We start from the raw sequence: 14174 nt of genomic DNA, 5'->3' as shown, positions 1-14174 counted from the left end.
GTACATAGCCAACTAACAAAGATATATTGATCATATTTAAGATCGAAGCATTAAATAATGGTAGGGCTTCCTTGAGCAGCCTGGTAGGAATGGGGTCTAATAAACATGTTGATGGTTTGGATGAAGTAACTAATGAAAATAACTCAGACAGAACAATCGGAGAGAAAGAGTCTAACCAAATACCGGCATCACTGAAAGCAGCCAAAGATAACGATACGTCTTTGGGATGGTTATGAGTAATTTTTTCTCTAATAGTTAAAATTTTGTTAGCAAAGAAAGTCATGAAGTCATTACTAGTTAAAGTTAATGGAATACTCAGCTCAATAGAGCTCTGACTCTTTGTCAGCCTGGCTACAGTGCTGAAAAGAAACCTGGGGTTGTTCTTATTTTCTTCAATTAGTGATGAGTAGAAAGATGTCCTAGCTTTACGGAGGGCTTTTTTATAGAGCAACAGACTCTTTTTCCAGGCTAAGTGAAGATCTTCTAAATTAGTGAGACGCCATTTCCTCTCCAACTTACGGGTTATCTGCTTTAAGCTACGAGTTTGTGAGTTATACCACGGAGTCAGGCACTTCTGATTTAAAGCTCTCTTTTTTAGAGGAGCTACAGCATCCAAAGTTGTCTTCAATGAGGATGTAAAACTATTGACGAGATACTCTATCTCACTTACAGAGTTTAGGTAGCTACTCTGCACTGTGTTGGTATATGGCATTAGAGAACATAAAGAAGGAATCATATCCTTAAACCTAGTTACAGCGCTTTCTGAAAGACTTCTAGTGTAATGAAACTTATTCCCCACTGCTGGGTAGTCCATCAGAGTAAATGTAAATGTTATTAAGAAATGATCAGACAGAAGGGAGTTTTCAGGGAATACTGTTAAGTCTTCTATTTCCATACCATAAATCAGAACAAGATCTAAGATATGATTAAAGTGGTGGGTGGACTCATTTACTTTTTGAGCAAAGCCAACAGAGTCTAATAATAGATTAAATGCAGTGTTGAGGCTGTCATTCTCAGCATCTGTGTGGATGTTAAAATCGCCCACTATAATTATCTTATCTGAGCTAAGCACTAAGTCAGACAAAAGGTCTGAAAATTCACAGAGAAAATCACAGTAACAACCAGGTGGACGATAGATAATAACAAATAAAACTGGTTTTTGGGACTTCCAATTTGGATGGACAAGACTAAGAGTCAAGCTTTCAAATGAATTAAAGCTCTGTCTGGGTTTTTGATTAATTAATAAGCTGGAATGGAAGATTGCTGCTAATCCTCCGCCCCGGCCCGTGCTACGAGCATTCTGGCAGTTAGTGTGACTCGGGGGTGTTGACTCATTTAAACTAACATATTCATCCTGCTGTAACCAGGTTTCTGTAAGGCAGAATAAATCAATATGTTGATCAATTATTATATCATTTACCAACAGGGACTTAGAAGAGAGAGACCTAATGTTTAATAGACCACATTTAACTGTTTTAGTCTGTGGTGCAGTTGAAGGTGCTATATTATTTTTTCTTTTTGAATTTTTATGCTTAAATAGATTTTTGCTGGTTATTGGTAGTCTGGGAGCAGGCACCGTCTCTACGGGGATGGGGTAATGAGGGGATGGCAGGGGGAGAGAAGCTGTAGAGAGGTGTGTAAGACTACAACTCTGCTTCCTGGTCCCAACCCTGGATAGTCACGGTTTGGAGGATTTAAGAAAATTGGCCAGATTTCTAGAAATGAGAGCTGCTCCATCCAAAGTGGGATGGATGCCGTCTCTCCTAACAAGACCAGGTTTTCCCCAGAAGCTTTGCCAATTATTTATGAAGCCCACCTCATTTTTTGGACACCACTCAGACAGCCAGCAATTCAAGGAGAACATGCGGCTAAACATGTCACTCCCGGTCCGATTGGGGAGGGGCCCAGAGAAAACTACAGAGTCCGACATTGTTTTTGCAAAGTTACACACCGATTTAATGTTAATTTTAGTGACCTCCGATTGGCGTAACCGGGTGTCATTACTGCCGACGTGAATTACAATCTTACCAAATTTACGCTTAGCCTTAGCCAGCAGTTTCAAATTTCCTTCAATGTCGCCTGCTCTGGCCCCCGGAAGACAATTGACTATGGTTGCTGGTGTCGCTAACTTCACATTTCTCAAAACAGAGTCGCCAATAACCAGAGTTTGATCCTCGGCGGGTGTGTCGCCGAGTGGGGAAAAACGGTTAGAAATGTGAACGGGTTGGCGGTGTACACGGGGCTTCTGTTTAGGGCTACGCTTCCTCCTCACAGTCACCCAGTCGGCCTGCTTTCCCGGCAACTCGGGATCTGCCAGGGGGAAACTAACGGCGGCTAAGCTACCTTGGTCCGCACCGACTACAGGGGCCTGGCTAGCTGTAGAATTTTCCACGGTGCGGAGCCGAGTCTCCAATTCGCCCAGCCTGGCCTCCAAAGCTACGAATAAGCTACACTTATTACAAGTACCGTTACTGCTAAAGGAGGCCGAGGAATAACTAAACATTTCACACCCAGAGCAGAAAAGTGCGGGAGAGACAGGAGAAGCCGCCATGCTAAATCGGCTAAGAGCTAGTAGCTACGCTAAGCTAGCGGATTCCTAAAAACACGCAAAGTGAATAATGTGTAAATAATTTAGAGGTGATTCAGCAGAAGGAGTGCTTTAGTTAAGGCACGTAAAGATTACACTGGGAAACAAATCGTAATCTAGATAACTAGATCAATCTAACTGCGCAGATTAAACAGCTAACAGATACAGAAAACACCGCTGTGCTCCGGAACAGGAAGTGATACAATACCGCAGTGAGAGCCAACCACCAGTAGAGGCAAGCAAGAGGACAATTGCACTACTACAACACTAACTCATGTTAACATTCGGCAGCACCCAAAAACCCCCAAAAATGTTTGCATTAGCCTAGTTTCATTTTAGTAAGATTTTAAAGTGTACCTTTTATGTTACTTAAAATTTAAACATCTGTACACCTGTTATCCCGGAATTCCACAGCATGAAGGGTTGAAAGTCTGGACTCGCCCAGGATGGGACACCGGTTCAATGCAAGTTACTTGATCAGCAAAGGCCAGTACCCAGCTGGGTGGACTGAGACAATGCCAATAAAGCATCTTGTCCATGGACTCAGTCTGCTAATGTGAACCAATCTCAGGTTTACATATTTGTAGCCCAACTCCATATTCCACTGACCTACCTGCTCTAAAATCTGTCGTTGTATATAAAAATATTTAAATTTCTTTTAACATTAATTACAATGAATTATTGCAGTAATTTTGTATTTGCATCCAAAAGCAGATAACCTTCATGTTCTCAATAGAATATCAATAATTACTAGGGTCCATATTCCAATTCAGTTGAACAACAGTGAAAGTGTGGCACAATTACAGATAACGTGATGCCCAAAGCTAGGCTTAGGAACGCAATTATTCTTGTTAATACTTTGACTCAATCACAAATTCGTAAATTTGTAAAAAACACTCCCCTCAGTGGCTTTTACAAATTTACACTGTTTCGTGAAATCAAATCAAAATATTATCTTTCTATAATCATTTCCAAAAAGTCTTCTCCATAGTCTTAAAGTGAAAACAAATTCTTACAATATTAAATAAATTAACTAAAAATGTATAAAACATAAAATAACAGACGCCATAAGTATACACAACCCTTTAATGTATCACAACTAAGTCACTTTAGATGCCAATTGGCTTTGGAATTGATATAATTACTGAACTGAGATCAACTGTGCTTTAATGAGTTTGAGTTGACTGCAGTTTAAATACAGAGCTGATTGGACTATATGAATTATGATGAGTCAGTATTAAAGAAAAGAATATTCCAATCAAATCCTTTGTATTTGCAATTGAAAAGTACAAGACAGGGAACAACACAATAAGATTTTGAACTTGATGACTGTCCACTGGAGCATAATTCAATCGATCAGTGGGAAACAAACTATGTATAGTAAATTACTGCCCTGCTGAAACCACAAATATTTTTTACTTTCAGCTGCTGCCATTAAGGGTTTCCACAGTGGATGGTCCATCTCACTCAATCCGCTACGGAACTCTGATTTTTATGATCGTTAGACTGATTTAGTGACAGCCCCCCCCCCATGCAACATCGGATCTTCAAGGAGATAGAAAGGTAGAAATCATGGCTCACACTTTTTTTTTCTTGTATCCACTTTTTTTCTTGTATCCACCCCTGGTGACGTTTAGTTTATAAGACAACGGGGTAGCATTTTATCATCTTAACATTTATTTTGTTGCATGACTAACTGCTAATACATGCAGCACAACTACAAATAAATGTGTATTTAATTATTTGTTTTTATAATGAGGTTTGTCAGGTGATACTGTTTCATTTCTTTAAATTTTTTTTTAAAGCTCACGTATGTTTTTTGCTAGAAGAGGAATGAATGTTTGGATATTTCATATTTATTTTGAACCCACTAATAAAGGGAAACAAAACAAACGGGAAGGCTTCAGGTTCCACCTTGCTGAGTTTCACTTCGTACTCCTCCACCAGTCTCTTCTTGTCCTGTTTGAGCTCCTCCACCCGCTCCGTCAGAGAATCGACCTGAAACACATCAGCACTGCACATGAAGGCCACAACAGGTTCTGAACAGTTTGGGTGTGCTATGAACATTCTCAAACACACTTTAAAGGCGGCTACACTTGGGCAAGAGACAGGTCCAGTGGCTGAGAGCTACCGAATGTACAGCTGCAGCAAAGCAACAGGGTTTGGCCATTGTCCAACAGGGACATGTTTTGGTGTGTGGATCTAATCTCTACGTTATGGTTTTTGGTGTTATTCTCTGCTTTATTCTTTCTCTGGTAGATAAGTATTAATTTATTTAATTTAATTTAGGTCTATTAAGCCATAGACCGCCTCGCGCTCTATGGCTGCTGGGATAGGCTCCAGCTCCCCGCGACCCTTAATTGGACAAAGCGGTAGAAGATGAATGAATGAATGAATTTATTTTCATTTATATAGCACCAAATCACAACAAAGCTGCCTCAAGGCGCTTCACACAAGTAAGGTGTAACCTTACTAACCCCTAGAGCAGGGGTGCCAAAGTTCGGTCCTCGAGAGCTACCTTCCTGATACTCTTAGTTGTCTCCCTGCTCCAACACACCTGAATCCAATGAAAGACTCGTTAGCAGACTTTTAATGAGCCTTTCATTGAATTCAGGTGTGTTGGAGCAGGGAGACAACTAAGAGTATCAGGAAGGTAGATCTCGAGTACCGAACTTGGGCACCCCTGCCCTAGAGGAAGCACATAGGGGACAGTGGTAAGAAAAAACTACCTCTGATACTGAGGAAGAAACCTCAAGCAGACCGGACTCAGAGGGGTGACCCACTGCTTAGGCCATTCTAACGATTACAAGGTTTTTCAAAGTTTTATAAAGCTGAAGAACAGAAAACAGGAAATCAAACAACATAATAATATAAAGAAGATGAGAAGTCCACACAGGCGTAAGCACCACAGGGAGGGGTCATCCAGCATTCCTCACATGACACGACAGCAACTGAAAATTTTCTGACTGAACATTTTCTGTGAGTGGACGACTGAGTGCAGAAGGCACAAGGTCCCCTTGAAGGGGGTTTGGGGGCATGCACCCTGAGGAAATTTTGAAAAAAAAAATGGTGCAATTTGGTGCATTCTGAAAACACTTTTGGTCAGTTTTTCTTGTTTTAAAACACAGTGGTATTTGACTCTTATACTGGAACAAAATATGGCTCAAGTCTTGAGTTTATTCAAATGTTTTATTTACTTATTTTTATTTATTTATATAGCACCAAATCACAACAAACAGTTGCCCCAAGGTGCCTTATATTGTAAGGCAAGGCCATACAATAATTACGGAAAAACCCCAACGGTCAAAACGACCCCCTGTGAGCAAGCACTTGGCAACAGTGGGAAGGAAAAACTCCCTTTTAATAGGAAGAAACCTCCAGCAGAACCAGGCTCAGGGAGGGGCAGTCTTCTGCTGGGACTGGTTGGGGCTGAGGGAGAGAACCAGGAAAAAGACATGCTGTGGAGGGGAGCAGAGATCAATCACTAATGACTAAATGCAGAGTGGTGCATACAGAGCAAAAAGAGAAAGAAACACTCAGTGCATCATGGGAACCCCCCAGCAGTCTAAGTCTATAGCAGCATAACTAAGGGATGGCTCAGGGTCACCTGATCCAGCCCTAACTATAAGCTTTAGCAAAAAGGAAAGTTTTAAGCCTAACCTTAAAAGTAGAGAGGGTGTCTGTCTCCCTGATCTGAATTGGGAGCTGGTTCCACAGGAGAGGAGCCTGAAAGCTGAAGGCTCTGCCTCCCATTCTACTCTTACAAACCCTAGGAACTACAAGTAAGCCCGCAGTCTGAGAGCGAAGCGCTCTATTGGGGTGATATGGTACTATGAGGTCCATAAGATAAGATGGGACCTGATTATTCAAAACCTTATAAGTAAGAAGAAGAATTTTAAATTCGATTCTAGAATTAACAGGAAGCCAATGAAGAGAGGCCAATATGGGTGAGATATGCTCTCTCCTTCTATTTCCTGTCAGCACTCCAGCTGCAGCATTTTGAATTAACTGAAGGCTTTTCAGGGAACTTTTAGGACAACCAGATAATAATGAATTACAATAGTCCAGCCTAGAGGAAATAAATGCATGAATGAGCTTTTCAGCATCACTCTGAGACAAGACCTTTCTAATTTTAGAGATATTGCGCAAATGCAAAAAAGCAGTCCTACATATTTGTTTAATATGCGCATTGAATGATATATCCTGATCAAAAATGACTCCAAGATTTCTCACAGTATTACTAGAGGTCAGGGTAATCAATCAATCAATCAACTTTTTTCTTATATAGCGCCAAATCACAACAAACAGTTGCCCCAAGGCGCTCCATATTGTAAGGCAAGGCCATACAATAATTATGAAAAACCCCAACGGTCAAAACGACCCCCTATGAGCAAGCACTTGGCAACAGTGGGAAGGAAAAACTCCCTTTTAACAGGAAGAAACCTCCAGCAGAACCAGGCTCAGGGAGGGGCAGTCTTCTGCTGAGACTGGTTGGGGCTGAGGGAAAAAACCAGGAAAAAGACATGCCGTGAAGGGGGGCAGAGATCGATCACTAATGATTAAATGCAGAGTGATGCATACGGAGCAAAAAGAGAAAGAAACAGTGCATCATGGGAACCCCCCCACAATCTACGTCTAAAGCAGCATAACCAAGGGATGGTCCAGGGTCACCCGATCCAGCCCTAACTATAAGCCTTAGCGAAAAGGAAAGTTTTAAGCCTAATCTTAAAAGTAGAGAGGGTATCTGTCTCCCTGATCTGAATTGGGAGCTGGTTCCACAGGAGAGGAGCCTGAAAGCTGAAGGCTCTGCCTCCCATTCTACTCTTACAAACCCTAGGAACTACAAGTAAGCCCGCAGTCTGAGAGCGAAGCGCTCTAATGGGGTAATATGGTACTACGAGGTCCCTAAGATAAGATGGGACCTGATTATTCAAAACCTTATAAGTAAGAAGAAGAATTTTAAATTCTATTCTAGAATTAACAGGAAGCCAATGAAGAGAGGCCAACACGGGTGAGATATGCTCTCTCCTGCTAGTCCCCGTCAGTACTCTAGCTGCAGCATTCTGAACCAACTGAAGGCTTTTTAGGGAACTTTTAGGACAACCTGATAATAATGAATTACAATAGTCCAGCCTAGAGGAAATAAATGCATGAATTAGTGTTTCAGCATCACTCTGAGACAAGACCTTTCTGATTTTAGAGATATTGCGTAAATGCAAAAAGGCAGTCCTACATATTTGTTTAATATGCGCTTTGAATGACATATCCTGATCAAAAATGACTCCAAGATTTCTCACAGTATTACTAGAGATCAGGGAAATGCCATCCAGAGTAACGATCTGGTTAGACACCATACTTCTAAGATTTGTGGGGCCAAGTACAATAACTTCAGTTTTATCTGAGTTTAAAAGCAGGAAATTAGAGGTCATCCATGTCTTTATGTCTGTAAGACAATCCAGCAGTTTAGCTAATTGGTGTGTGTCCTCTGGCTTCATGGATAGATAAAGCTGGGTATCATCTGCGTAACAATGAAAATTTAAGCAATGCCGTCTAATAATACTGCCTAAGGGAAACATGTATAAAGTGAATAAAATTGGTCCTAGCACAGAACCTTGTGGAACTCCATAATTAACCTTAGTCTGTGAAGAAGATTCCCCATTTACATGAACAAATTGTAATCTATTAGATAAATATGATTCAAACCAACGCGGCGCAGTGCCTTTAATATATGGCATGCTCTAATCTCTGTAATAAAATTTTATGGTCAACAGTATCAAAAGCGGCACTGAGGTATAACACAACAAGCACAGAGATGAGTCCACTGTCTGAGGCCATAAGAAGATCATTTGTAACCTTCACTAATGCTGTTTCTGTACTATGATGAATTCTAAAACCTGACTGAAACTCTTCAAATAGACCATTCCTCTGCAGATGATCAGTTAGCTGTTTTACAACTACCCTTTCAAGAATTTTTGACAGAAAAGGAAGGTTGGAGATTGGCATATAATTAGCTAAGATAGCTGGGTCAAGTGATGGCTTTTTAAGTAATGGTTTAATTACTGCCACCTTAAAAGCCTGTGGTACATAGCCAACTAATAAAGATAGATTGATCATATTTAAGATCGAAGCATTAATTAATGGTAGGGCTTCCTTGAGCAGCCTGGTAGGAATGGGGTCTAATAGACATGTTGATGGTTTGGAGGAAGTAACTAATGAAAATAACTCAGACAGAACAATCGGAGAGAAAGAGTCTAACCAAATACCGGCATCACTGAAAGCAGCCAAAGATAACGATACGTCTTTGGGATGGTTATGAGTAATTTTTTCTCTAATAGTTAAAATTTTATTAGCAAAGAAAGTCATGAAGTCATTACTAGTTAAAGTTAAAGGAATACTCGGCTCAATAGAGCTCTGACTCTTTGTCAGCCTGGCTACAGTGCTGAAAAGAAACCTGGGGTTGTTCTTATTTTCTTGAATTAGTGATGAGTAGTAAGATGTCCTAGCTTTACGGAGGGCTTTTTTATAGAGCAACAGACTCTTTTTCCAGGCTAAGTGAAGATCTTCTAAATTAGTGAGACGCCATTTCCTCTCCAACTTACGGGTTATCTGCTTTAAGCTGTGAGTTTGTGAGTTATACCATAGAGTCAGGCACTTCTGATTTAAAGCTCTCTTTTTCAGAGGAGCTACAGCATCCAAAGTTGTCTTCAATGAGGATGTAAAACTATTGACGAGATACTCTATCTCACTTAAAGAGTTTAGGTAGCTACTCTGCACTGTGTTGGTATATGGCATTAGAGAACATAAAGAAGGAATCATATCCTTAAACCTAGTTACAGCGCTTTCTGAAAGACTTCTCGTGTAATGAAACTTATTCCCCACTGCAGGGTAGTCCATCAGAGTAAATGTAAATGTTATTAAGAAATGATGAGACAGAAGGGAGTTTTCAGGGAATACTGTTAAGTCTTCAATTTCCATACCATAAGTCAGAACAAGATCTAAGATATGATTAAAGTGGTGGGTGGAGTCATTTACATTTTGAGCAAAGCCAATTGAGTCTAATAATAGATTAAATGCAGTGTTGAGGCTGTCATTCTCTGCATCTGTGTGGATGTTAAAATCGCCCACTATAATTATCTTATCTGAGCTAAGCACTAAGTCAGACAAAAGGTCTGAAAATTCACAGAGAAACTCACAGTAACGACCAGGTGGATGATAGATAATAACAAATAAAACTGGTTTTTGGGACTTCCAATTTGGATGGACAAGACTAAGAGTCAAGCTTTCAAATGAATTAAAGCTCTGTCTGGGTTTTTGATTAATTAATAAGCTGGAATGGAAGATTGCTGCTAATCCTCCGCCTCATCCCGTGCTACGAGCATTCTGGCAGTTAGTGTGACTCGGGGGTGTTGACTCATTTAAACTAACATATTCATCCTGCTGTAACCAGGTTTCTGTAAGGCAGAATAAATCAATATGTTGATCAATTATTATATCATTTACTAACAGGGACTTAGAAGAGAGAGACCTAATGTTTAATAGACCATATTTAACTGTTTTAGTCTGTGGTGCAGTTGAAGGTGCTATATTATTTTTTCTTTTTGAATTTTTATGCTTAAATAGATTTTTACTGGTTATTGGTGGTCTGGGAGCAGGCACCGTCTCTACGGGGATGGGGTAATGAGGGGATGGCAGGGGGAGAGAAGCTGCAGAGAGGTGTGTAAGACTACAACTCTGCTTCCTGGTCCCAACCCTGGATAGTCACGGTTTGGAGGATTTAAGAAAACTGGCCAGATTTCTAGAAATGAGAGCTGCGCCATCCAAAGTGGGATGGATGCCGTCTCTCCTAACAAGACCAGGTTTTCCCCAGAAGCTTTGCCAATTATCTATGAAGCCCACCTCATTTTTTGGACACCACTCAGACAGCCAGCAATTCAGGGAGAACATGCGGCTAAACATGTCACTCCCGGTCCGATTGGGGAGGGGCCCAGAGAAAACTACAGAGTCCGACATTGTTTTTGCAAAGTTACACACCGATTCAAAGTTAATTTTAGTGACCTCCAATTGGCGTAACCGGGTGTCATTACTGCCGATGTGAATTACAATCTTACCAAATTTACGCTTAGCCTTAGCCAGCAGTTTCAAATTTCCTTCAGTGTCGCCTGCTCTGGCCCCCGGAAGACAAATGACTATGGTTGCTGGTGTCGCTAACTTCACATTTCTCAAAACAGAGTCGCCAATAACCAGAGTTTGATCCTCGGCGGGTGTGTCGTCGAGTGGGGAAAAACGGTTAGAAATGTGAACGGGTTGGTGGTGTACACGGGGCTTCTGTTTAGAACTACGCTTCTTCCTCACAGTCACCCAGTCGGCCTGCTTTCCCAGCTGCTCGGGATCTGCTGGAAGGGAACTAATGGCGGCTAAGCTACCTTGGTCCGCACCGACTACAGGGGCCTGGCTAGCTGTAGAATTTTCCAAGGTGCGGAGCCGAGTCTCCAATTCGCCCAGCCTGGCCTCCAAAGCTACGAATAAGCTACACTTATTACAAGTACCATTACTGCTACAGGAGGCCGAGGAATAACTAAACATTTCACACCCAGAGCAGAAAAGTGCGGGAGAGACAGGAGAAGCCGCCATGCTAAATCGGCTAAGAGCTAGTAGCTGCGCTAAGCTAGCGGATTCCTAAAAACACACAAAGTGAATAATTTTTTTTAGAGGTGATTCAGTAGAGGGAGTGCTTTAGTTAAGGCACGTGAAGATTACACTGGGAAACAAATCGTTATCTAGTTAACTACATCAATCTAACTGCGCAGATTAAACAGCTAACAGATACAGCAAAACACCGCTGTGCTCCAGAACAGGAAGTGATACAATACCACAGTGAGAACCAACCACCAGTAGAGGCAAGCTTCTACTGGTGTATTTACCATCTTGTATGTATTGTCTGTAATAAGTTTCCACAAATGAACCAACTGTCTGCATTAACTGATTTTAATTATGCTTTCATTGTTTCATTCTACATTTATCAAATTCTAAGTGTCATATAAAACAAATTAATAATTACACCCTTTCTGCTTTTAGTAAATAATATGCTTAAAGACATGATAACTATTGCCAGTGAAAGGTCTTTTGCCACTTGTAAGTCATTTAAAACTGATGTAATAGTTACAAATGTAATTAAAAAGACCATTACCAGATCAATACCGTATAATAATGGCAAATACCACCACAAATTGAGTTCTAAATAAAGTGTTGCATATTCCAACAAATGGAGTATACAATCTAAATCAACCAATAACGTTGCCGGCCATCATTAATTCTCATGTTACTTCTGGATCCCTTGGGAAAAGTGCTTAGATCTGGCAAAATCTGAAGTCAGCATACTTCAAACAATCTGTATGCAAATTTACATACTTTCTGCTAGATGTGAAGATCTCGGGCAATTTTTTTTTTTACATATCTGCCTAAGTGTGCTCCTCAGTGCTGAGAGCCTAGAGCCTACAGTTTACCTGGCTGCAAAAGACAGATGGCTACTTTGGGGAGGTAGGATGGACCAGCTGTCTACTTGGATGGTTGCCAACCAGGTCCCAAAGTGGTTTCATTGTGTGCAGAGCCAGCGCATACTCCTGTCCTGATTATATACATGGTAAACCATACTGACATGAAACCAGAATTATTTGATAAATAATTCATGTATTTTCATCACACTGCAACTGATAAGAGCCTCCCCAGAATTACAGTTTTAATTATTATTTTCAGTCACTGGAGGAAGAAACAGGACAGCAGTTCACAATACAGCACTCTGACTGAACCATCGCCAGCAGATTCATGGGTACCAATTTTGGTGGACTCAGTCTTGCCCCCTTGTTTCTTCCTGGTTGCTTGCCAGAGCCCTTATCTTAAAGTTTGATAGGGTCAAGGCATATAGTTTGATATGGTCAAGCCACATGGTAGTGATTGGTGAGAACATGAAGATATGCACTTGTGTATGTCACCCACTTGTTCTTTTTTTGCATTTTTATTGCCACCAGAAAAAGCTGAAAAATGTAGCAAGTGACAGTTTGCTGCTTTGACTTTAGCATTGAGAAATAAATCTGTGGTGCACTGGCAAAAAGCTGCATACAAAAACGTGTATTACTCCAAGGTTGTCCAGCTTTATGACAATTTATTTTGTAGCTTTGGGTGTTGGGAGCTAGTTTAGATAATGGATTGAACAATACTTTCCATATCCTGTTGCCAATAGGTGTCTAGTCTCTTGTTGTGCTCCCGTCACGAAATATGCCACATTTTCGTGACACGTTTTTTATTTTTTATTTCTAACCTTGCTCCTTCTCCTAACCCTAACCTAACACTCTACCTTCCCCCAACCGTAACCACAACCCCCACAGACGCCCCCCCCGCTCGTGTCACCCCGTATTTCATACTCCCATGAAGAAAATGTGGCACTTTTCGTGATGGTATCATGAGCCATTTACTTCTCATGTTATCACGGAATGGTGTGAGATTGGGTTGCATGTGGTAGCTTAGCAGGCCAGGGCCTGGTTTCATAAAGTGGTCTAATCTTGTGTAGTCGACTAAACTCAGTCGATTAATCTTTTGAAGTTAGTTGTTGCACAAAGTGCTTAGTCGCCTAAAGTTCTGTGACAGCCAACTAAAGTTTTGAGCCTTGTTGTGAAAGTGTAGGCATCTCCGCAGGTGGGCCTGGACCGAGGGTACACCGACCTCTCCCTCCACCACAGGAAACAAAGGGGGCTGGTACCCCAGACACACCTCGAACGGGGAGAGGCCGGTGGCAGAGGACACTTGGCTGTTATGTGCATACTCGATCCAGGCCAGGTGTTCACTCCAAGCCGTCGGGTGTGCGGATGTGGTACATCGCAGGGCCTGCTCCAGCTCTTGGTTAGCCCGTTCAGCCTGTCCGTTGGTCTGAGGGTGATACCCAGACGAGAGGCTCACGGTGGCCCCCAGCTCCCGGCAGAAACTTCTCCAAATCTGCGAGGAAAACTGGGGACCAGAAGGCTTCTGGTGGGACGTATAGTCTGTTCTTTGGCCCTGTTCCGGGTTCCGGGCTCCGTGCCAGGGCCTCCCGGACGTTCTTCTCCACGTCCCAGGTAAGGGTGGCCACGATAGTGGACTCTGGTACGATGGGTTCCGGTGGATCTGACAGCTCGGTTTTGACTTCATGTTCATGCACCCGGGACAAGGCATCCGACCTCTGGTTCTTGGTCCCGGGGCGGTAGGTGATTCGGAAGTCAAAACGGCCGAAGAACAGTGACCAGCAGGCTTGCCTGGGGTTCAGCCGCCTGGCGGTCCTGATATACTCCAGGTTCCGGTGGTCAGTAAAAACCGTGAATGGCACTGACGCTCCCTCCAACAGGTGTCTCCACTCCTCAAGAGCCTCTTTCACCGCTAGGAGTTCTCGATTGCCCACGTCATAGTTCCATTCTGCTGGGGTCAACCTGCGGGAGAAATAGGCACACGGGTGAAGAACCTTATCGGTCTCTCCGCTCTGGGACAGCATGGCTCCTATCCCTGAGTCAGAGGCGTCCACTTCAACCACAAACTGGCGACTGGGATCGGGCTGCACCAAGAC

General features: G+C 42.1%; 1 protein-coding gene across 2 annotated transcripts in view; it reads right to left on the bottom strand.

Annotated features, from left to right (window-relative positions):
- Window positions 1–14174, bottom strand: part of fam184a (family with sequence similarity 184 member A) — a 191387-nt gene that overhangs the window by 98516 nt on the left and 78697 nt on the right. For both annotated transcript variants that reach the window (XM_034161841.1, XM_034161842.1), the window contains exon 5: window positions 4502–4585. In XM_034161841.1, coding sequence (XP_034017732.1) covers window positions 4502–4585 — 84 coding nt within the window. The remainder of the gene's footprint in view (window positions 1–4501; window positions 4586–14174) is intronic.

Source organism: Thalassophryne amazonica, chromosome 21, assembly GCF_902500255.1.
Source record: "Thalassophryne amazonica chromosome 21, fThaAma1.1, whole genome shotgun sequence".
In the NCBI taxonomy this organism is placed as follows: domain Eukaryota; kingdom Metazoa; phylum Chordata; class Actinopteri; order Batrachoidiformes; family Batrachoididae; genus Thalassophryne; species Thalassophryne amazonica.
The sequence above is the reverse complement of the archived record's forward strand: the minus strand, read 5'-3'. Positions and strand labels throughout refer to the sequence as shown.